At 34.4% G+C, this 21,305-nt stretch overlaps 7 protein-coding genes across 15 annotated transcripts; 4 read left to right on the top strand and 3 right to left on the bottom strand.

Annotated features, from left to right (window-relative positions):
* The first annotated feature begins 702 nt into the window (after positions 1–702).
* Positions 703–3,137, top strand: LOC108565093 (rab GDP dissociation inhibitor alpha). Its single transcript, XM_017924377.1, has 3 exons — positions 703–1,162; positions 1,650–2,004; positions 2,077–3,137. Exons 1-3 carry the CDS (start codon positions 812–814, stop codon positions 2,700–2,702), a joined length of 1,332 nt encoding a protein of 443 aa, XP_017779866.1. The 5' UTR covers positions 703–811; the 3' UTR covers positions 2,703–3,137.
* A 412-nt stretch (positions 3,138–3,549) lies between these two features.
* Positions 3,550–6,714, bottom strand: LOC108565092 (acyl-CoA synthetase family member 4 homolog). Its single transcript, XM_017924375.1, has 7 exons — positions 6,429–6,714; positions 6,042–6,374; positions 5,492–5,988; positions 4,652–5,435; positions 4,288–4,600; positions 3,983–4,237; positions 3,550–3,930 (listed from the first exon to the last, which is right to left on the bottom strand). Exons 1-7 carry the CDS (start codon positions 6,635–6,637, stop codon positions 3,550–3,552), a joined length of 2,772 nt encoding a protein of 923 aa, XP_017779864.1. The 5' UTR covers positions 6,638–6,714.
* Positions 6,715–6,748: 34 nt separating this feature from the next.
* On the bottom strand, positions 6,749–7,440 carry LOC108565095 (N-alpha-acetyltransferase 38, NatC auxiliary subunit). 3 transcript variants are annotated; one of them, XM_017924382.1, is made up of 3 exons: positions 7,311–7,440; positions 7,145–7,251; positions 6,749–7,085 (listed from the first exon to the last, which is right to left on the bottom strand). In XM_017924382.1, exons 2-3 carry the CDS (start codon positions 7,232–7,234, stop codon positions 6,810–6,812), a joined length of 366 nt encoding a protein of 121 aa, XP_017779871.1. In that variant the 5' UTR covers positions 7,235–7,251; positions 7,311–7,440; the 3' UTR covers positions 6,749–6,809. The 3 variants fall into 3 exon arrangements, with proteins under 3 accessions (XP_017779871.1, XP_017779870.1, XP_017779869.1); XM_017924381.1 differs by having other exon boundaries at positions 7,316–7,439; XM_017924380.1 differs by having other exon boundaries at positions 7,145–7,263; positions 7,316–7,439.
* A 17-nt stretch (positions 7,441–7,457) lies between these two features.
* On the top strand, positions 7,458–9,155 carry LOC108565094 (mitochondrial import inner membrane translocase subunit TIM44). 2 transcript variants are annotated; one of them, XM_017924378.1, is made up of 4 exons: positions 7,458–7,539; positions 7,672–7,760; positions 7,815–8,256; positions 8,324–9,155. In XM_017924378.1, the coding sequence occupies exons 2-4, from the start codon at positions 7,710–7,712 to the stop codon at positions 9,085–9,087; spliced, it is 1,257 nt and encodes a 418-aa protein (XP_017779867.1). In that variant the 5' UTR covers positions 7,458–7,539; positions 7,672–7,709; the 3' UTR covers positions 9,088–9,155. The 2 variants fall into 2 exon arrangements, with proteins under 2 accessions (XP_017779867.1, XP_017779868.1); XM_017924379.1 differs by having other exon boundaries at positions 7,529–7,605.
* Positions 9,156–9,920: 765 nt separating this feature from the next.
* LOC108565099 (protein tumorous imaginal discs, mitochondrial) lies at positions 9,921–12,873 on the top strand. Of its 3 annotated transcripts, none has more exons than XM_017924385.1 (8): positions 9,921–10,167; positions 10,428–10,636; positions 10,690–10,944; positions 11,003–11,303; positions 11,394–11,587; positions 11,650–11,863; positions 12,250–12,451; positions 12,784–12,873. In XM_017924385.1, exons 1-8 carry the CDS (start codon positions 10,002–10,004, stop codon positions 12,797–12,799), a joined length of 1,557 nt encoding a protein of 518 aa, XP_017779874.1. In that variant the 5' UTR covers positions 9,921–10,001; the 3' UTR covers positions 12,800–12,873. The 3 variants fall into 3 exon arrangements, with proteins under 3 accessions (XP_017779874.1, XP_017779875.1, XP_017779876.1); XM_017924386.1 differs by lacking the exon at positions 12,784–12,873 and adding an exon at positions 12,636–12,753; XM_017924387.1 differs by lacking the exons at positions 12,250–12,451; positions 12,784–12,873 and adding an exon at positions 12,027–12,189.
* On the bottom strand, positions 12,768–19,936 carry LOC108565101. Of its 3 annotated transcripts, XM_017924393.1 has the most exons (5): positions 19,868–19,936; positions 19,413–19,443; positions 14,299–14,800; positions 13,794–14,042; positions 12,768–13,263 (listed from the first exon to the last, which is right to left on the bottom strand). In XM_017924393.1, exons 3-5 carry the CDS (start codon positions 14,786–14,788, stop codon positions 12,785–12,787), a joined length of 1,218 nt encoding a protein of 405 aa, XP_017779882.1. In that variant the 5' UTR covers positions 14,789–14,800; positions 19,413–19,443; positions 19,868–19,936; the 3' UTR covers positions 12,768–12,784. The 3 variants fall into 3 exon arrangements, with proteins under 3 accessions (XP_017779882.1, XP_017779880.1, XP_017779881.1); XM_017924391.1 differs by lacking the exon at positions 19,413–19,443 and having other exon boundaries at positions 19,868–19,933; XM_017924392.1 differs by lacking the exons at positions 19,413–19,443; positions 19,868–19,936 and adding an exon at positions 18,790–18,816.
* LOC108565100 (beta-1,4-glucuronyltransferase 1-like) lies at positions 19,484–21,258 on the top strand. Of its 2 annotated transcripts, XM_017924390.1 has the most exons (4): positions 19,484–19,713; positions 19,769–20,628; positions 20,691–20,816; positions 20,971–21,258. In XM_017924390.1, the coding sequence occupies exons 1-4, from the start codon at positions 19,653–19,655 to the stop codon at positions 21,181–21,183; spliced, it is 1,260 nt and encodes a 419-aa protein (XP_017779879.1). In that variant the 5' UTR covers positions 19,484–19,652; the 3' UTR covers positions 21,184–21,258. The 2 variants fall into 2 exon arrangements, with proteins under 2 accessions (XP_017779879.1, XP_017779877.1); XM_017924388.1 differs by having other exon boundaries at positions 19,485–20,628.
* The last annotated feature ends 47 nt before the right edge of the window (positions 21,259–21,305 follow it).

A 21,305-nucleotide genomic window follows, 5' to 3' on the forward strand; every position in this document is an offset into this window, starting at 1 on the left:
AAAAAAAAGAGTGGACAAGTATCGATCGATAATCATATTTTATATAATTTTTACGTTCAAACGATTGCGTACGATGAAACAATCAGTAATCTCGCAAGCGGTTGCAATCTTGTAATAATTGCTTCAATAAAAATGTTTTGTTGGTATCTTGAAATCTGACGTTGATTTTTTCGATAAATTTCGTTGCGCATCGACGTTGTCAAATATCTTTTGAAACAAAGTTTGCCTTTTTTTTTGTTGGTTGCTTAATTTAAAGAAATCAGTCACGTATTTATATCCCTGGCTGACTCATTTCGCATTAATTCGAATGCTGAAGCCGTGGAATTACAAGAAATTAATTGTTTTCGCTATGCCTGTTTTACTTATTGATTTTGATATTATCATTTAGATATCAGTAATAAATTAGTTTTATTTTATTTTAATCGATGTAATAGTCTTATGTTATTGGCAAATGTACTTTAAATGTTGTTTGAAAACTGAGATTTAAAGTAAATAACAATTATTACATTGATTTTTTTTGTAAAATATTAGTTATGTTTACAGACAAGTATACTATTTTGTTATGTAGATTCCAATTGGACTGTGACTGGATAAGAAAAAAGTTATTCGTAAATGGAACATTTAGCAAAGAGTACCGTTGAGTATTGCCTCCTTATATGTATGGAAAGGCAGTTTGGCAACGTAGTTGCGCGTAACGCGTCTACAATATATTCCGGTAGAGCCGTTCCCCACTAAACCAAATCGTCTGCCTATTCATTGTTCCTGTCATTTCTGCAGTTAGTTATAATATATTATAAATAAATTTTTAACAATGGATGAAGAATACGACGCGATTGTTTTGGGAACCGGCCTGAAGGAATGCATCCTCAGCGGTATGCTCTCCGTTTCCGGCAAGAAGGTGCTCCACATAGATCGCAACAAATACTACGGCGGGGAGTCGGCCTCCATCTGTCCATTGGAAGAGCTCTTTACCAAGTTCTCAGCACCAGCCCCAGACGAGTCCTATGGACGTGGCCGCGACTGGAATGTCGATCTCATACCCAAGTTCTTGATGGCTAATGGTCAATTAGTTAAATTGTTGATACATACTGGAGTCACCAGATATCTGGAGTTCAAATCTGTGGAGGGTAGCTATGTTTATAAAGGGGGCAAGATCTCTAAGGTAAGAGACACGCACTTCACCTTCACCTAAAATCATCACTCTACATCTACATCTATTCTTTCCAAAAAATTGGGTGTGATTGATAAACCCACCTACTAATTAATTCAATCATTGTAATGGCTGGTTGCTTGCTCTTGTTTTCTCTTTTATTTTGCAACTTTTATAACAATGAGTATTTCTTCTTTGCATTCATTATTTAGAAAATTTAATTTACTTTCATCATTTTTTTTTTAGAAAATCTTCATTCAATCCAATCAATAAAACATACATTTTTTTCTAAATTGTAATTTAATCCACTTGATTGTTCAGTTTCAAACATGTTAGGTTAATTAATGATTAATCTGAACTACATATGGTTATTACTAATGTACTCTGCACATGCAATCAATTCTCAAATGTATCAATTATAAATCTGTTTTTTTTTTTTTAAAACTAGTATTAGTCAGACTATTTATAAATTGATTGTGCGTAAATGTTATGATTTCAGGTTCCCGTTGATCAGAAGGAAGCTCTGGCCTCCGATTTGATGGGCATGTTCGAAAAGAGGCGTTTCCGCAACTTCTTGATCTACGTTCAAGATTTCCAGTCGGACGACCCGAAGACATGGAAAGATTTCGATCCGAACACGGCGAACATGCAGGGGCTCTACGATAAGTTCGGGCTGGACAGGAACACCCAGGACTTCACGGGCCACGCTCTGGCGTTGTACAGAGACGATGACTATTTGCTGCAGCCAGCTATTCAAACGATCACTCGCATCAAGTTGTATTCCGATTCTTTGGCGCGTTATGGAAAATCTCCATACCTGTATCCCATGTATGGTCTTGGAGAACTTCCGCAAGGTATTCTATATATATAATATGGATTTGATTAAATTAGGATTAATCTATACGTTTTGTTACTCTTTTATACAGGATTTGCAAGATTGTCCGCTATTTACGGAGGTACCTACATGTTAGATAAGCCAATTGATGAGATCGTGGTCGGCGAGGGAGGACGCGTCGTCGGTGTAAGGTCTGGCACGGAAGTCGCGAAATGCAAACAAGTGTACTGCGATCCGAGCTACGTGCAGGACAAGGTACGCAAGAAGGGTCAGGTGATCCGTTGCATATGCTTGGTGGATCATCCAATTCCCAACACGAAAGATGCTCTTTCCACCCAGATCATTATTCCTCAGAAGCAAGTTTCCAGAAACTCAGATATTTACGTGTCGCTCGTAAGTTACACCCATCAGGTAGCCGCCAAGGGATGGTTCATCGCTATGATTTCGACAACCGTCGAAACTGAAAATCCCGAGGTCGAGATCAAGCCGGGCTTGGACCTGTTGGGTCCGATTCGCCAAAAATTCGTGTCCATCTCCGATTACTACGAACCCATTGACAGCGGCTTAGAATCGCAGATATTCATCTCCGAATCGTACGACGCCACCTCTCACTTCGAGACTACCTGTTTAGATGTGCTTGACATTTTCAAGAGAGGCACCGGCGAGGAATTCGATTTTTCCAAAATCAAACACGAATTAGGAGATGAGGAACAATAATTTTAAACCTAGTATTCTCATAAGAACATACATACCAGTTGTTTAGATAACTATATGTGCAAAATTAGATTTCATTTTTCCTTTTATATCCATAACTATTTGCAGATTGAACTATGAACTATCTGTGTTTTTTCATACAGTACGTGCTCTGTTTACGTTAATTCTAAAAGCATTTATTTATATCGATTGCACAAAGGAAGATACAATATCTTGAAATATGTCCAAGGTGAAAATTTCTTTCGTTTTGCTTAATACTACTACTACAACTACTCAGAGAGGGGTTAAGAAAAAAAAATAGTTAAATGAAATACAAAAATTAATGTATAGCTTTACGATTTCTATTTAGATGCATGTCTGGTGTAATACTTTATTATTTTGTTTTTGTTTATTATTTTCTTGTTTTGGTGATATGGCACTGATTTAAAATAATAAAAATGTGATGAAAAAAAATTCATACCAAATATATTAATTTAAAAAAAAAAGAAGGAAAGAAATGTTTACACGTATTGTGTGTGTGTTTTGTCCGTTGTTCACAGGAGCTTTTGCATTCCAATTTTATTTGTAGATTAGAATGATAATAAGCTCACTTAAGAGATATTAATTAAATTAGCTGGAATGTATTTCATTCATTGATCATTTGAATACTAAAAGTAACGGTAATAAATATTGAAATGCAATCTGTACGCAGGAAAAAAACAAATCTTTCATTTATGGCTAATTTTTCGGTGATAAGGACATATTATATAGATTGTGTAACTTGTTGTAAAACATTACGTAAAATAAAAAGCTTCATATATAAATCACAATTTTTTCTCTTTAGTTTTTTTAATTAAAAATAAAAATACGCTTAAAATAATAATTTCATACAATACAAATGATTATCTCTACAACCCACATACATTTTGCTATCACCAACGACAGGAGTGGAAAAACATTCTTCGTTCAGTTGTATCGTACCTAATAACGATATGCTATCGGAATACGTGTACACGATTATGAAACCATTGGAGTCGGCAAAAATTAAAAACAATTTGCTCGATTCGTTCTTATATAACACTGGTGCACTGAAAATCTTGAAGTTGTGAACCATCGATGATTTTGCAATACATTTCGTCTCGTCAAACTCTAATGTATACAGCTTACGATCTTTACTAAAAATAATTTCATTTCCGTGTATCAAAAACGTCGAAAATACATTTTCATCTGTTTCGCAATTATAAATCCATATCTAAAAGTTATATAGAATCAACAACATAATACGTTTATTTCTATATACTTACTGGACTTTCGTTAAACGTATTGAAACAATACAAGTTTCCTTTGATATCGACAAATATTAACAGTTCTCCATTCGCAACTTGCGGACTCGCGAACATAGGATTTTTAGCCTTGTACCGAAATATAATGTTTCCGTTCCTCTCATCCAAGCAACAAATTGAACCGTTGATGCATCCAACGTATGCTCTACCGTCGCAAGAAATGATGTCAGCAGTAACAGGTTCGTCGACATGGGTTTTCCATCTCGTTTTACCATTCTAAAACGTAACAATCAATAACTGCTACTATTAACGAATTGTTTGCGTACTTGAATTTGCACACAGTAAATGTGTTTATCGTAAGATCCGAAGATTGCCACTTCCTTGTTTTCGCTAATACAAGCTTTATTTTTTATTCTACTCATAGTGGATACAGTCCACAAAATACTGCAGGTTTGGAAATCTAAAGCGTACATTATTCCATCGAAACAACCCACCAATAACATGTTGTGTTCACAAACAAACTGGCATGTATTTTCAACCACATTCGGAAGCCAAATGTGCGATATTTCCTCTCCGCTGGTTGCATCGATAACAGCAAATATATTCGCGAAGTTTCCAACAGCCACGTAAGATTTCCCACTGAAACATAAACTATGAAATGATCGATTCATAACAGATAATGTTCATTACTCTTTTTGGAAAGTCAACGCTGTGGAATCTACACAAGCGTACATATCATATATCCAAATTACTTCAGATATAGACGATGTCACGTACATTACATGTTTCGATTTATTCAAATGTCGAGACTTCATTAATTCTGCAGCTTTTTTGAAAGGAAGGTCTAATAACACGTTGAGGAATTTTCGATCGAAATGTGTGCTAAGCGAACTTAGAAATTCCTCGATGAATCTTATCCTTAATACTGAAGTACCTCCCATTTCAGCGAACGTTGAATTACACTTTGAAATCAACGTATTCTCGTTTAATTGGAAATATTGCGCCCATAATTGTGCGTACATCTCTGCAGGTTCCTCCTCGCACTTTCGCATCTTGTATTGCAATTTTTCGCAATCAACTTTACCGTTCGTGGTCAATGGAAATTTATCTAACAATTCAATGTGATCAGGTAAATACTCGCTGCTCAACTCCTTTATTAATTTCGTTTTGATTTTGTCAAGCATTTTCAGTTTCCATTCGTCTCCCTTGAATTCTCCTTGTATAAAAGCTATTATAATGTTTAGAGAATCGTCGAATATGCAATGATTTCGTAAAGTCAATATAGAGTAAATAGCTTCCTGCATAGCATACAAGTTTATCCGAATTCCGTATCTTTTAATAACGCCGTTGGAACGGCCCCTATAAAAATATTTATTGTTTTTGATGCAAACAATATCACCGGTATTTCGAAATAATGGAAGTTTAACGTCCGCAACCTTCTCTTCATTCAAATAGCATAAACGAGTATTGCTTCCTAAAATGATTACAATTGATTAACAATTCCAATAGGAATAATTATCTAAATAATACCGATGAATAAGATGCCTTCTCCTTCGTGCACTTCCTTTCCGTCAGCTTCCCTAACTTGTAGAACGGTATCATTCAAACTGGATCCCAATGAGATTTCATTAACATCATCGATTAAACACGCTGATGCCCAGCACGAAACTTCAGTGATGCCGTATAAATTATATAATTTCAAATTCGTGTTTCTATCGAATAATAGTAGACGTTTTGGGAATGCTTCACCTCCCAACGCCAACACTTTTAACGGCGACATTAAGATATGTTTGATATCGTCATCGGCAAATTGCATGAATATCGATGGGCACATTTGCATGATCGTAATTGGTATTTTCTTGAAGAGGAGACTAAATAACTCATTCGGTGAGGATTTAATTTCTTTTGTGGTAGCTAGTAAAGTTGCTCCAGTTGTGAGCGCTAAGAATATTTCTATCATGCACGGATCGAACGTGAACGCAGTGCCTAAGTAAATAATATCGGTTTCATTAACTGAGAACAATTTCCTGAAACAGTAATAACATTCATTGAAAATATATATTTTTAATTAGTCACTTACGTAAAACTTGTGATGTTGGAAAGGATGCAATCATAAGTAACTCTAACATATTTCTTAACACCAGTACTTCCAGAAGTTTGTATTACATAACACACATTATCATAGTCTAAACTTGTCTGATTATTAGCGTTATTCAAATAATAGCAGTACAGTTTAGAATCATTGGCTTCAATTATTACAGTACCTACTTTGTCTTGCTCAAATAAATCATTTGATGTAATATGCTGAGAAGATATTAGCAAATACACATTGAGATCTTTAAGTAAATCTTTGGAAATTTGCTTGTCTCTGTTTGGGTCTAACAATATAAATGGCAAACGATTTTGCAATATGCTACAAATGAATGTGGAGTTAATTAATCATATCATCTTTTTTTTAAGTAATTACCAATATAATACAATTAGAAAGTTTAAATTATTCTCCATGTAAACAGAAATGCATACATGTTTAGGTAAATTCTTTAGAACATCGCATAAATCTTTTAAACTATTTAGGTCAGCATAGGTAATCGATGATTTTGTAGAATCATTATTCCAAAACACATAAGCTTCCTTTTTTGGATATTTCTTAACGTTATTCTCTATTAGCTCAAACATTCTTAACTTATTTACTTTTTATAGGTTATATACATGTCAAAATCAAATATATAGTACATTTAGGTAATGGATCAATCAATACATGTAGTTTTTAAGTTCATAAATTTCTATTGTAATTTGTACCTAAAATGCATAATAAATTAAATCACTGAAATACAAATAAATGCATTAATTATTGAATATCTTCATCACTTTTCACGAAACGCTCCCACAGATCAATGGAAATATTGACAATGTGTTTTCCAGGCACCATAATTAAACCTAACATGCGAGGTTCTTCATTGCTCGCATTTTCTCCATCAGGAAGGTATTCGGAACAGGATCCCAGAATAATGTTTGCGTCTCTATCTGTGCACAAGAACATACCAACTAAAATACGTTTGTCAGACATTTCCACACGTAGTGGTTTATTGAGCCAACTCTTCAGTTTCATTGCTCCAGCACTCATCTAAAATTAAAAAAAGCAATATTAATGCAATGATAATAACTTAAATATATTATATTTACAGGTGCTTCTCGTTCATTTGGCTCTGTCTCTGGATTAGATATGCAATCGATATCTGTAATTGTGTTGCTACTGCTTGGTTCACAATCCATTTTCTTGATAGTCTAGTCTAGTAAATCAACTTAATTAATGGGGTTAGGTTTATAACTAATAAACAGAAAATATTACAATACCTCAGGAACGCGTAATAACTGATGATGTAACTTTTATATTATTTTGTTGCTGTTCTTTTAGGTTTTTTTAAATTCTTTAATTGAAAATCTTCATCTTCTTTCTAACCATAGTCAACATTAATAATTGTATTCAATAGTCAGACAACTTCACATTGAGTGTGTCAAAATTGGTTTAGTTCATCAAAGAAAAAAAAAGATAATTAAGTTCAAATTATTTTTATATGGTAAGAGCATCAATGAAATTAGCACTGAATATCTTCAATCTGATTTAGCAATAGAGTTTCAATTGTGTAATAGACAAAACATAATTATATAGGTTATGTAACACTAAGAAATGTGTTTCAATTTTTTTCTAGCATAATTCCCAGATAATTTAGTGTAAACTTCCTCCTCAATGTATCGTTTTAAATTAGTCAAATTTACTCTCAATGAGACTCAACATGTTGTAAGTATAAAAAACTTTAGTTGCGTGTCAGAAAGTTTATGGTTTGTATTTCAGTACCGACATTATTCAAAAGAGGGTAAGAGACCAACTTTCATCTCTCGGCTATATGACAATCTCAAAGATGAAATGGCAAAGAATAAGGAGATGAAAGAATCCCTGAAGAAATTCAGAGATGAAGCACAAAAATTGGAAGAGAGTGATGCACTGAAAGCTGCACGGCAAAAGTTTGAATCAGTGGAGAAGGAAGCGAGCAAAGGAAGTGAAGTCTTCAAAGAGCGCTTTAGCACAATCAAAGATAAAGTGCAGGGTGTGATAGATGAGGCTGGTAAAACGGATATTGCCAAAAAGGCTTCGAAGTTGACAGGTGATATTGGGAAAACTGTTACACATAATATTTCTGAAAGAGCTCAAGTGATTGGAAAGACGTCAGCCTTCCAAACTATAACTGAAGCTAGCAAAGCTGTTAAAAAAGAAATTGATACTGAAAGCATTCAAGGTAATTATTGCCTCTATTTTTTTTATATTCAAACATCTCATTAATGTATCATTTTTGTTGTTATCAGGTCGTGTATATCAAAGTCCAGCGAAACTTAGGAAAAGAACAGAAACTTCAGATATGGGCAATGTAAATAAATTCTATGAACCAAATACAGAAGCCTTAGGTATAGAACTCCACAAGGATTCGAAATTTTACGAATCCTGGCAGAATTTCAAAGACAATAATCCCTATGTACATAAAGTAATTGACTGGAAGTTGAAATACGATGAGAGCGAGAATCCTGTAATCAGAGCGTCAAGAGTTCTGACTGAAAAGGTGTCCGACATTATGGGTGGACTGTTTCAGAAGACTGAACTTTCAGAAACTCTGACTGAAATTTGCAAAATTGATAATTCGTTTGAGCAGAAACGGTTTTTGAAGCAGTGCGAAGTTGATATTATTCCAAATATATTGGAAGCCATGACCAGAGGGGATTTGGACATCCTGAAGGATTGGTGTCATGAGGGTCCGTTCAATTTATTCGCTGTTCCCATCAAGGAGGCGTACAAGAAAGGGTACAGAATCGAATCGAAAATTTTGGACATCGACAACGTGGATCTGGTGATGGGCAAAGTGATGGACCAGGGACCAGTGTTGATCATCACGTTCACCTCGCAGCAAATCATGTGCGTTAAAGATGCCTCCGGTGGACTCGTCGAGGGTGATCCTGAGAAAGTTATGCGCGTCTCGTATGTGTGGGTATTGTGTAGAGATCCTTCCGAACTCAATCCGAGAGCTGCTTGGCGATTGCTGGATCTATCAGCAAGCAGTAATGTACAATTCGTGTAAATAAAATACATAAAATTTACATACTTTCAAAATATTATACTAATATTAGGAAAATGATTTATCATTCAATATATTCGTACAAAGTTTTTATTGGATATTGTATTTGTAATACATTGAGTGATGTATTACAAGATGTTAAATAATTTTTATTATGTGATTTGCAGTCTGGTGTCTTTCATTACGATCGAATGTAAGCAAATTAATAAATTATAACTGTTTTTTTTTCCTACTTATTCATGGTAAGCATGAATTACATCTGTACAAAATTATTATTTTTTAAAGAAAATAAATATATTTCTGTTTTTATACATTCTCAATTCCCAATTAATTTCTACTATAAAATTATATAATTTTGTTTTTGAATTTTTAAAATACAATCAAGATGACCATGCTAAAAATTATTGTTGTTATATATACCAAATTTAAAAATATAATACAGTGGAACCTCGCTTAACGAGCAAAATTAATTGTAAGAAAAATAAGAGAAGTCCCGGATTGCGCGCCTTTTATATCATTTTTAAAGCTTGTGTGTACACATGTGTATTTTTGAATATGTTTCACTATACGAGTAAAAATCCGGAAATTTTGGAACGGATTAAACTCGTTAATTGAGGTTCCACTGTATACGATTATTATTAAAATCCATATGAAGTAATGGTTTTCAACTCAAAACATAGTATATAAAATAGATGCCGATATTTTAAAAGTTTGTTATGAATTAGAAATTATTTATTGAACATTTCCAATGAAATCTGTACAGTCGATTGGTTACGTAATTGTGAAATTGTATAGATAAAAGTCGGATTAAATGTAACATAAACAAAAGATCTGTTGTGAAGTTGTTGCGTATTTCACACAGACTTTGACATGTGTGAAATTAGTGATTGCACCGGTTCTTTCATATTCCAACCAACATGGCCACAGTCAGAAATATTTCGGGTCTATTCAATTCAAAGCAACTAAATTTCTTATTATCAGCTAAAAACGTGCTCTATTCCAAAAGGCTTGCACATCTCTGCATCCAATGTACCAATTCAACTGTTGTCAGTCTGAGACTCTCGAATAATTTGCGGACAAATTGTAAGTACACATCATGTGAATAGGTTACATCATTTTGACGTTTATTTATTTCAATCTTAAATTTCTATACATATTTCCTCAACATTTATGAGTAATTCAAGTACTTGCTTCATACATGCATCCTTTATATATCAAATAACATAACACTGCATGACTGCATGTCAAAAACATATAGTTTTTGTTGGTTATGTTGTGGATGTTAAAAGTCCAAATTCTAAATCCTTCTAGATTTCAATTAGTTTGCGTTCTATTGGTTACAGCTTTTCATGTATGGAACAAACGGTTTATACACACTAGCCATAATTTAAGTCAAAAGAAGGATTACTATAGTATATTAGGAGTAAGTAAGAATGCATCTGCTGCTGAAGTGAAGAAGGCTTATTATAAATTGGCAAAACAATATCATCCTGATGTCAACAAAGAAGCAGATGCGGCTAAGAAGTTTCAGTCTGTCTCTGAAGCATATGAAGTAAGTTGTTTTATTATATATGTTGATATCTTAATAGCAGTTCATCTTATTAGATTCTTGGAGATGATTCAAAGAGGAAACAATATGACATGTATGGTGCAACAGCTGAACAGATGGGTGGCATGGGTGGAGGTGGCAGAGCAGGAGGAGCACATGGGCCACAGGGATTTAGTCAAAGTTGGCAGTATCAATCCACCATAGATCCAGAAGAATTATTCAGGAAAATCTTTGGAGATGGAGGTTTTGGAAAGAGTACTGGTTTTGATAACTTTGCTGAATCTTCTTATGGATTTGGTGAAGCTCAGGAGGTAGGAATATTTTGTATATTTGTCTTATTATTGAATAATAATTATCATCATATTTTAGGTAGTAGTCAGGATTACCTTTGCACAGGCTGCAAGAGGTACCAATAAAGACATAACAATAAATATAGTGGATACTTGTCCAAAATGCCAAGGTTCGCGCTGCGAGTTAGGCACGAAGGCATCTAGATGTAATTATTGCGATGGAACTGGTTTCGAGAGTGTAACCAGAGGGCCTTTCATTATGCGTTCGACGTGTCGTTACTGCGAAGGAACGAGAATGTTTATTAAACATAAATGCATCGAATGCGAAGGAAAAGGTTCAACTGTGCAGAGAAAGAAAATAACTGTACCTGTACCAGCAGGTAATGTTTAATTAAATTAAATTTATCATCATAACATTTACAAGGCACAACAATTATAAAGGTTTGTTCAATGGTTTATTTGCTTTGCAGGTATTGAAGATGGTCAAACTGTGAGAATGCCCGTGGGCAGAAAGGAACTGTTTGTGACGTTCAGGGTTGAAAAGTCGGATTACTTTAAAAGGGATGGCAGCGATGTTCATACTGAGGCCAATATTTCGATTGCGCAAGCTATGCTTGGAGGTACAATCAGAATACAGGGTTTGTATGAAGATCAAACGTTACAGGTACTTGTTATACAAACAAACAAAAAATGTTTCGATGATTACAAGTTGTAATTGGCTTTTAGATCATGCCAGGAACTTCATCACATACCAGAATTAGGTTAAGCGGAAAAGGAATGAAAAAAGTTGATGGTTACGGCCACGGCGATCATTATGTTACCTTTAAAATTTCCGTTCCAAAGAAATTAACTAAAGAGCAGAAAACTCTGCTTCAAGCGTACGCGGAATTGGAGAGTGACACGCCTGGACAAATATTTGGGGTGACTTATAAAACTGATGGTAAGAAAAGCTCTTGAGGCGATCGAAAAAGTGCGTTAAGTTAAACATATCCCCCTGTTTTCAAAGAAGAAAAAAAAATTATAAATGTTCTTTTTATTTGCTTTTTTTTTTGATGTTCTATATGATGGTATACTTGTATCTTAACGCACTTTTTCTTTGACAGGTAAAGATGGAATGCCCTTTTCTGGGTCAGAAGCCAATTCTAAGCGAGATAGCGAAACGGAAGAGAAGCCTAGTCTGTTAAAAAAGATCAAAAATGCAATTTTTGGTTGAACTGTTTTTACTTATTCAATGTCGTTGTATTTTAAATAAACCGTTATTTATAGCGTTGCAAGTTTCTTTGTAAACAAAACTACTATATGAATATTTTCTTTCTAATATTTTAGGCAGCAAATTTAGTGTATCTGAGTCGCAGGAAGTTCTGGAGGCAATCCGAACGGCTTTGTTGAATCTGAATCTTCAAAAACTCGAAGGTAAAAAGGACGAAGACAGTGCGAAAACAACACCTAACAGTGAAAAAAGTGTTAACGATGTCAAATCCGATGGTAGCGAAGAAGTAGTCGATAAAAAAGAGGCGAAACGAAATTCGTAAGTAACGTTTAGTTTACAATCGTATACAATCTTAGGAAATTTTAATATTACCCTGTGAAAGTACATAATGGATTTGCAATCCCCTTATTATTATTATCTTTTTTTTTTTGTTCTGTTTTGTAAATAAATGTCTATAAATTGTATTTGTTTTTCTTCATCTTTTTCTTCTTTGTACGTGCAGAAACACAGCCTAATCACATCATGTCCTCAAACCTAAATATTAAAATTGATTTGATGATCACTTTTAACGTCGGTGATATGTATGTAGCAAAATCTGTCCAAGCTTGTGCATACAAATTTACTAAGGCACGTTTTTTTTTTGTACATAGCTCATGTATTTGTTAGTAAACCCAATCTCAGTCCCAAGTCGACTATACCCCTCGTGGCAGAGCTCTGCAGCAACGACACGACGATTCCCGCCAACGTGACCGCTACCTCTAAATATAAACCGTACAAGATTCTGACATAACCGGACGTCTTCGCCACGCCGCCAGATGCTGTAAAATCCAATGGAAACATTAAACTATCGATTACGGGCCTTCTCCTGCTGATCCCGAACAACAGGACGCCGCAACTGTAGTAAAACGCGATCGAAAAGATCGGGAAGAATTTTAACCAGCCTCTCGTCCTTACTGGTGGCTCATCAGGTAAATCCGAACCGGGTTTCACTGTTGCCAGATTCTTCAGTGAGCCTGCAGCCAGATTGCCCATATTTATTATCAATAAGAAATGCAGAGGAATTCCTATGGCGGAGAACAGGACCGCGGTTCCTCGACCCAAAGATGTTTGGGGCACGGGCGCACCAAATCCTAAACAAAATAAAACAACATTTAATTTTACAATCAAACAATGAAATTGTTGCATAAGTAAATTACAAGATGCTGTTGAAAACTCTTTTCCTGTAAACATATTACGCAAAGAATATAATTTACGCCGGATGATGCCGTTTCAGAAATTAAGCAAGTTACAATTTGGTGTAATTACGTCTGTAAATTACACCAACTAACACTTCTCACACTATAAGCAATGTTAAATTATGCAATACAGATGGAAAAAAATAAAGTGTTATTCCGTAAACATATTTTTTACAATTATTTTATGCAATAATGATGATTTTTATGTCATTTTTTCATATTTGTATTATTATTACTAGAGGTTCGAATATATGATTCACGTGTGTGAAATCTAGAAAAATATTATCGAGAAGAAACACGCGTTGTTCAAGAATTGATTAATGATTGAATTGCTAATACAAGCCGCCACTAATTACAGTACGTATATGAAATGTTAATTGTGTTTCTATTGGAAAAAATGATAGACGTAATCAATAATAATTTACCTAAAGTCGTTAGCAAAGAAACGGCGAAAAGTATGCAGCCTGGATAGGTCCATATGGTACCACCGTTTTCGCCGTACCCAGCACTAACCGAATCCAGCAGCAAAACTTCGTGCAAGTTCAGGTGTTTCTCTATAATGTTCAGCCACGTTTCGTCGTGCACAGTTAACTGCGATAGATCCTTCGAGAGGTCAATAGCTATATTCTTCTTTAGCCTCTGCAATTCTTGTGCTTGCTGCAGTTCCCTAGGACCTCGAATGAAAAAAAAATGTATAGATGCATTAAAAATAATTACACTGTTTGGTTTATTAAAATCGATAGAATCAATATTTCTTGATTATTTCTTTATTGTCTTCGCATTTTCACCCTCAGCCTGTCTCTATATATTATTCAATGAGATACTCACGACCGATAGCAAAAACAGCAAGTGTAAAGCAGTAATTTAATTATAATTAAAGAGGAGATTTCATTAGAATATATTGTCATTTCATAGAATGCTGAAATTTACCTTCAGTTTTATAAAATGCGGCGGCTCCAAGCAAAGCCCAGGTAAACAAAATTGCGGTGAGGCCGATTTGCGATAGGAACCATTGACTTAACGTCTTCAGGCAGCACTTGATAATTTCTTTGAGTCCGGCGTCTGCACACTTTATATTTATGGAAGCACGGAGCGGCCAGAACCTCAGCCTGTAGGGCACCAGGTGCGAGGTCTGGCTGCCGACGGATTTGAATTTGTTCTTGTAGTTTCGGTCGAGGTTGATCTGCTCGATGTCGATGCAGTTGTCACCCATTCCGGACGGAATTTTATTGCTAATATCACAGTGGTTAGTCATTTGTTGCGGGATCGTGCTAGTTTCCCTGTCTTCAACTACTAGTCTACCCGACGTGGAAGTATCGTCGTCTTCGACGTCGCTCTGTGCTTCGAACGGCGCACCGCTCGCATACCTTGGCGGCTGTGTTGTTATTGTGACGACGCTATTCGATACTGGCTCGTACATTCTCGTACAAATCTGAAAAAAAAACACCATGTATTATTCAGGTGAACAACCAATGCACGTTATGTGTTGATAATGGGCTAAACCTTGGCAATGCCATGGTAATTGAATACGTAACATGGAAGTCCTTTTTTTTATATCTTTAATTGCTGTTTTCATCGCAAATAATGCAATATCTTTCTTATTTATCAAGTAAATTACTATTAATATTATCCATTGAACTTTAAGTCTTGTATAGGAGACTTTAGCCAACTTCTATGACTACTTACAATTAATAAAAATATTTACCTATAATCTATTAAATAGATGTTTTTTAGGAATATACAAATAACAGCAAGTTTTTAGATAGTTCATTTTTGTTTATTACATTATAATCTTCAATTCAACAATCAGCATTATACAAGCTTTCATATGCATCTTTTGGATCCATTCTAACTAATATAGTTTTCGAGAAAATCACTAAAAGTGTTTTCACTGCGTTTATTTTTCATTTTTTTAACTTTGAACACAAATTACGAATGCTAAATGGACGAAACCACAGCAAAACTTCAAAATTGATTTATATATTAAAAACTAACTAAAAGATCATCAAGCAGTAAATACGATTTTATCCACAAATTTTATCTCGCGAACGCAATTAGCACGGGAGTGTTAAAATACGCGTAACGAATAAATACATAAACATTCTCCTGAATTCATAATGCTGTTACCCACCACCACCATGTGATACTAATTTGTCCGCGCGCATCGTTTTTTTTTTAATTAGTTTAATATAAACCCGCAGGCGAAATTAGAAATGCGGCATTGCGAAATTAATTACTCGCACATTTGTTTAATTGGAAAATCGCATGTTTAATTGCGCAACGTGTATCATCAGCATAATGCGAGCGTTCATTATTACAAATTTCAAAAAAAAAGATAATAATTCGAACATTGATTTATTGTAATAACTCAATCTCATTTTGGTATTTGATTTGTTCAACTTGAAATATACAAACTATTGATTTTTTTTAAATGAGAGAGCAAAAAAAGAGGTAATAAACGGGAAGCAATGCATCATGGCAAATTGTTATATGTTAATGGTTTTTTTTTTGTTCAAATTAGTCGTGAAATGCGAAGACGCATCAATCTTCTGACCGTATTTCCAATTTTGGTTTTCCTCATAATAAATTGCCGACAGACGCAAACGAAACGAAATCCAATATGTGTCGGCGATATTAAACGGTTTGCGTTGTAACGTATTCGGGCTGTCCAAATTGATTTAATTGCGTTATGCGGATAATCCTAATTTTGGTTTTACCTCATCGACGATGATACTTTGAAATGTGCAACCGCAGGTTTTTGTACGAGTATTTGGTTAATTCATTAACATTTACGAAAACAACCAATAAATACAGGAAAAAGCTGTTGTTTCTAAAAATTAACAGCTTGTAATCCTTAAGCAAATGGTAATTATAATGAAGAAAAGAAAACTATGGAAAATTCATATAGTTTGTAGAAATTTTGTGCTATTTCTATTTACATTTCTATTTTTTCTATTTACATCGAAAATGTTATTTGTTGATAAAAATGTAATTAACTTCTGTCTTTAGTTAAAATTTCAACAATTATACGATAACAATACGTATTTGTAATATTTAAATGGAAACACACAAAACACTAATTTACATAAATAAATAATACAAAATAGTAAAAAGGAAATGTACATTCAAATATTACTATTAATAATTTATTAATTAATATTATAACAGTCTATAAAAGTGATTAAATTTAATCATTATATTAAAGATGTGTTTCTTAAGTTTATTAAATGTAGAAGAAAGAAATTAATACATGCAGACTAACCAGAGAGGAATTTATTATCCCCATGCGCGTTATTGATTGGTCCCATTTTGTTAACAAGGTGGAAGGCGTATTACGATTGATTACATAATCATTTCGTGTTAACACAAACAAAATGTGACAAGATCTTTAGTAGTTTTTATTGTATTCTACATAATACAATTTACAGACTTTAGATTATTAACAAACACCATGATAATATTGATTTTTAGTAATAGTATAATTTTGAATCTGTAAAAGATTAAAAGCTGTATATTATTTTGTTTGTACGTCGAGCTTTTAATGTAAAAGTAACGTAACCAAATGGACACATAAAATGGAAGTAGTTCACAGGCAAATGGTTGTAAGCGTGAGTCTCGCAACATTAGCCAATGCGAAGAACTCGATACATTTACTCGATTACTTTAACTTTCGGTTGTAATGGATTTTAGCTTTTAGTTTTTGTTCACAACTATAGCTTTTATAACTTTTTCATTACTATTGATCGATTATGAATACATTTTTAACTACTGAACATATTTATTAAAACAAATCTACATAGATTTTTGTAGTAGTGCAATAAATTAGTCTTATTAGTATTAAATTTGTTAATAGAATATTGCTAATATTAATGAAATTACTAATGATTTTAAAAATAATTTCTTTGTGTTGATATCAGCAGTAGATTACTCTTTTTTTATGATAGGATGAATTAAGTATATGAGATGAAATATGTGAGCTAAAGATCCATCAAACACATATAATTATTGGTTTTAAGACAAGTTTGATTACGAAATAACACTCAACTTTTCTAATAAATATCCCAACTATATAGGGATCAGAAACGTAAGGAAATTTCTAACCCAGTTATAGTGAATCCGGACTATGCGAGGTTTTGCTGTATGTATACCGTTTTTTTTTAATATTAAACCATAATTACCGCCAAGTAATAACAAACATTGATAATAAAATAAAATGTGCAAATGATAATTAACACTTCTGATGAAGCCATGATAACGTTATTATGTGTAATATTTATATTCTTGATTTATTGCCTGATAAAAAAAAGATATATTAATGTTTAGTTAACGGAAGCGAACGCTTCCTGCACTGTGAATACTATCTTTTTCCAATTAACCGAGATCGATCAATTTATGTATTGCACGATAAAAATACATAAAATACAAACATACAAAAATGAAGTAACAGCAACTTTTACATTATTTGAACTAAATAAATACATAGATAATTAGTAAAACTTGATCAATCTATAATATTATTCCAACGTGAAATAGTGCATTGTAGCACAAAGTGAATTTCTTGAATTCACTAAGAAATATCATGCGGAAACTTTGCGGTCGCAATTTGCAACGTCTATACATCATCTTAGATTGTTGATATTTAAGTACGAAACTTTTTCGAACTTCTTTGCATGATAAAAATATATGAAAATTTACTACGAGTGATTTCTTTAATTTATGATTTCTAGTTTTTATTGTCACCAAATCCATGAAGTAAATATGTCACAGAGGACACACGCAAAGGCAATAGAATCAATGTTTGGAGAATGTTCTTATCGTGGTAATATTATGTTATACACACATCTACAGTGGATGATAATTAAGATAGGAAGCAAGGGCATACAATCAATAAACAAATTATATAACATAACATTGTATAGATTTCAATTTTCTATATAGAATCCATATTATTTACAAAAGCTTCGTTAATTTGTGTAACAAACAAAATCTTTCATCACTCGATGTAGCACGTATGAATTGTGAATGCAGATTAATTGTGGCTATTTCGGTCAATTATGAGGATATATGCGGTTCCTTCAGTTTGCCGTAATGAAACCATTGAGGATTTATACGAGTCGCGTGTTTTACCTGAAACATGCCACGAGATCGTTACATTAAGGAAATTTTCCTTTAATTTGTTTACATTATTGTTGTTACGTATGCACGTAGCACTAACCTCGATCATTGTTGTATAAGAAACGAAAAATACATCGGCTCTCTACAAAAAAAAAATATATCCTCTAAAAGCAAACGCCAAAAGTAATTCAGAATTGCGAATGCAAGTGTAAAATGTAGTCTTTCAACGCACATTTAAGTGTTCTATTTTCTCTTTCACATATGTGAAATCATTATATTCGGATCATTACATTCTATGAAACGAACCTCGTTTGGGGTTCAATCGCCCTAAAACTATTTGAAAATAAACGTTAATGCACTTATATTCACAAAATATTGATTTTAAGGGCACACAAATATGTTTAAATTCGTTATGTTTCAACTAATGTCGGTGTTTCAAATGGCAAAGGACATTGGGCATCCATCCAAGTCGGGCATCTGATTCAAGGTAACCAGTGTGCATAATCGAATCATGTAATACACCTGAGCGTTGTATTGTTAATTACATCGTTCTACATTTAAAATCGAAAATTCGTTTACAAAATATTTCATAAGTCATATATTGTTGCTGTGCAAATATTGAAAAATCTGTACAAAATAATGTTATGTTACTTTTGATCACCAGAACAATTATTATATGTTAGTAGGTGATTATGAAGCATTAATTTTGTAAAGCTTTTAAGCCATGTATACATTATTATTATTATTTCATATAGAATGATAAATGACATAGATTTTGGTGGAAGTTAAGTAATTCGATTATGATTTATATGAACGCATTGAAGTCAATATAAAGAGTTGGTTGGCGCACAGCGAGCGAGAGGTATATTACGTATAGTGTGGTTGGTGGTAGTAGCAGTGGTAGTAGTCCTGATGGTATTGATTGTTACCTCAATGCGGTGTATCCATCCTTCTGCAACGCTGAAAAAGTGATTTGATTTTCAGCCACGAGGGCGCGCCACCCCCATCAAAAACAACAAACCCCGTGAATGAATGGCACACCACTACTACTTTGTGTGTGTGTGAGAGAGAAGGGCTGTGATTGAGATTTTAAACGAGACCAAAGTAGAGGAGGAGGAAAAGTAAGATGCGATTGTGAATTGAAAGATGCGATGTAACCGCAGATTGTTATGTGTGAAAGTAAAGAGTTTCCTGCTGCTGCTCGTCGTACTGCCCTCGTTCATATTTTTGGTAACGTTTATTAGTAGACGACCCTCGATTTTAAATAGTGTATTATATCGTGCAGTCGATTTGAATGTGGCGAACGCGCAATTCCGACCCGGCCACTTTCTGAACGAGTACAGGGTGAGTAACGAGAGCTACTGCACTTTCAAGTACAACTTACCGGATAAATTTCGTTATGCGGAGACGGACTTGGAGTATAGTCCTGAACTCGCAGCCAAAAGCTCGTATAGGGTTCTGTACAACGTGCTGGAAGCGAAGGAAACTTTGAATTCTAGTGCGCCGGTGACGTACGCCACCCACGTTACACCTGAGTTTATCAACTACATATCAGAAATAGCTCGGCATTGGGACGGTTTGATCAGCGTCGCTGCTTTTGTCCCGGACGATGACGCCGACTTTATCACTTCGCAACTCCTACAGATTTGTCAATGTCTACCGGAGATGTCAAAAGTCTCCGTTCACTATGTTTTTCCTAAATCGTACCCACCGTACATCAAGAACCATTCGATCCCTACGACGTGCACCCTACAGGACTCTTCCACCCATTCAACATATCGTACAACAAACAAACTTCCATATCCTGTGAACATCGGGAGGAACGTGGCCCGACGTGCTTCCAAGACGGACTACGTGCTTGTATCCGACGTTGAACTGATGCCCAGCGACAGATTAGCTTCCAAATTCGAAGACATGATGAAGCAGTTCGCAAGCTTGAGACGTCTCAGTTTTCCGTCCCGCGTATTCGTTGTACCTGTATTCGAGATTGAAGAGTTCGAAGCCATTCCGAGGAGTAAAGATGAACTGGTCAAGCTCATCAGAGAGGAGAAAGCTTTGTACTTCCACAGGCACATATGTTCCCATTGCCAAAAGTTTCCCGGACTCGAAACTTGGATCCAGCACGAAGCAAACGGACTGCTGAAGGTACAATTAACGCTGGAGCACACATTTATCATTGACTCTTTAATCCAAGTTTATTGTTTCAGCCTCTCATGGTCGTGAAGAGGGAATATCCCTTTCATCGCTGGGAACCAATTTACATCGGAACCAAAAACGAACCGTTTTACAGCGAGCGCCTTTCGTGGGAAGGAAAACAAGATAAAATGACCCAAGTAATTTGAATAATATATTTTCCTTTTTCTCTCTTCACTTTGATTAAACCAGATCGAGCAATAGAATAGAGTGGACGTTACATGTTCCCTAACATTTTCACTCGTTCTTATTGAATAAATAAACCTTTTTTTTTTGTTGTTGTTGTTGTTTCAGATGTTGGAGATGTGCCTTAAAGGATACGTATTCATTATACTCGACAATGCATTTCTGATCCATTGGCCCGGTGTCAAACGAAAATCGCCGGAAATGAAGTTGAAGGCCAAATGGAGGCTTCCTTACTTAATGAAAAACACTAGACAATATAATCAAATAATAAGTCACTTAGCCACTACCCATAAGAATAATCCTAAGTGCAAGTTACAATAAGTTACAATACTTCCAGTAATACGAATAATGGAAGATACTAAAGATCCTAGTGAGAATATTTCTATAAGAAATTTATTTGTAGGTTGTTGATTAATATTAATCCATTTTAAACTATATATATA

This window comes from Nicrophorus vespilloides, unplaced genomic scaffold, assembly GCF_001412225.1.
Source record: "Nicrophorus vespilloides isolate i.1.1-1 unplaced genomic scaffold, Nicve_v1.0, whole genome shotgun sequence".
Lineage (NCBI taxonomy): Eukaryota > Metazoa > Arthropoda > Insecta > Coleoptera > Silphidae > Nicrophorus > Nicrophorus vespilloides.

Excerpts from the sequence above, each read along its gene's own strand:
- LOC108565094 (XM_017924378.1), top strand. The coding sequence starts at position 7,710 with ATGTATCGTTTTAAATTAGTCAAATTTACTCTCAATGAGACTCAACAT. Across the intron at positions 7,761-7,814 it reads TCAATGAGACTCAACATGTT|TACCGACATTATTCAAAAGA; the intron begins GTAAGTATAAAA and ends TTTGTATTTCAG. Across the intron at positions 8,257-8,323 it reads TGATACTGAAAGCATTCAAG|GTCGTGTATATCAAAGTCCA; the intron begins GTAATTATTGCC and ends TGTTGTTATCAG.
- LOC108565093 (XM_017924377.1), top strand. The coding sequence starts at position 812 with ATGGATGAAGAATACGACGCGATTGTTTTGGGAACCGGCCTGAAGGAA. Across the intron at positions 1,163-1,649 it reads AAGGGGGCAAGATCTCTAAG|GTTCCCGTTGATCAGAAGGA; the intron begins GTAAGAGACACG and ends TTATGATTTCAG. Across the intron at positions 2,005-2,076 it reads TCTTGGAGAACTTCCGCAAG|GATTTGCAAGATTGTCCGCT; the intron begins GTATTCTATATA and ends TCTTTTATACAG.
- LOC108565099 (XM_017924385.1), top strand. The coding sequence starts at position 10,002 with ATGGCCACAGTCAGAAATATTTCGGGTCTATTCAATTCAAAGCAACTA. Across the intron at positions 10,945-11,002 it reads GATTTGGTGAAGCTCAGGAG|GTAGTAGTCAGGATTACCTT; the intron begins GTAGGAATATTT and ends ATCATATTTTAG. Across the intron at positions 11,864-12,249 it reads GGTGACTTATAAAACTGATG|GCAGCAAATTTAGTGTATCT; the intron begins GTAAGAAAAGCT and ends CTAATATTTTAG.
- LOC108565092 (XM_017924375.1), bottom strand. The coding sequence starts at position 6,637 with ATGTTTGAGCTAATAGAGAATAACGTTAAGAAATATCCAAAAAAGGAA. Across the intron at positions 5,989-6,041 it reads TCCAACATCACAAGTTTTAC|GAAATTGTTCTCAGTTAATG; the intron begins GTAAGTGACTAA and ends TTACTGTTTCAG. Across the intron at positions 4,238-4,287 it reads TTTACTGTGTGCAAATTCAA|AATGGTAAAACGAGATGGAA; the intron begins GTACGCAAACAA and ends GTTACGTTTTAG.
- LOC108565100 (XM_017924388.1), top strand. The coding sequence starts at position 19,630 with ATGCGATGTAACCGCAGATTGTTATGTGTGAAAGTAAAGAGTTTCCTG. Across the intron at positions 20,629-20,690 it reads AAGCAAACGGACTGCTGAAG|CCTCTCATGGTCGTGAAGAG; the intron begins GTACAATTAACG and ends TTATTGTTTCAG. Across the intron at positions 20,817-20,970 it reads AACAAGATAAAATGACCCAA|ATGTTGGAGATGTGCCTTAA; the intron begins GTAATTTGAATA and ends TTGTTGTTTCAG.
- LOC108565101 (XM_017924393.1), bottom strand. The coding sequence starts at position 14,788 with ATGTACGAGCCAGTATCGAATAGCGTCGTCACAATAACAACACAGCCG. Across the intron at positions 14,043-14,298 it reads CGCATTTTATAAAACTGAAG|GTCCTAGGGAACTGCAGCAA; the intron begins GTAAATTTCAGC and ends TTTTCATTCGAG. Across the intron at positions 13,264-13,793 it reads TTCTTTGCTAACGACTTTAG|GATTTGGTGCGCCCGTGCCC; the intron begins GTAAATTATTAT and ends TATTTTGTTTAG.
- LOC108565095 (XM_017924382.1), bottom strand. The coding sequence starts at position 7,234 with ATGGATTGTGAACCAAGCAGTAGCAACACAATTACAGATATCGATTGC. Across the intron at positions 7,086-7,144 it reads CAAATGAACGAGAAGCACCT|ATGAGTGCTGGAGCAATGAA; the intron begins GTAAATATAATA and ends TTTTAATTTTAG.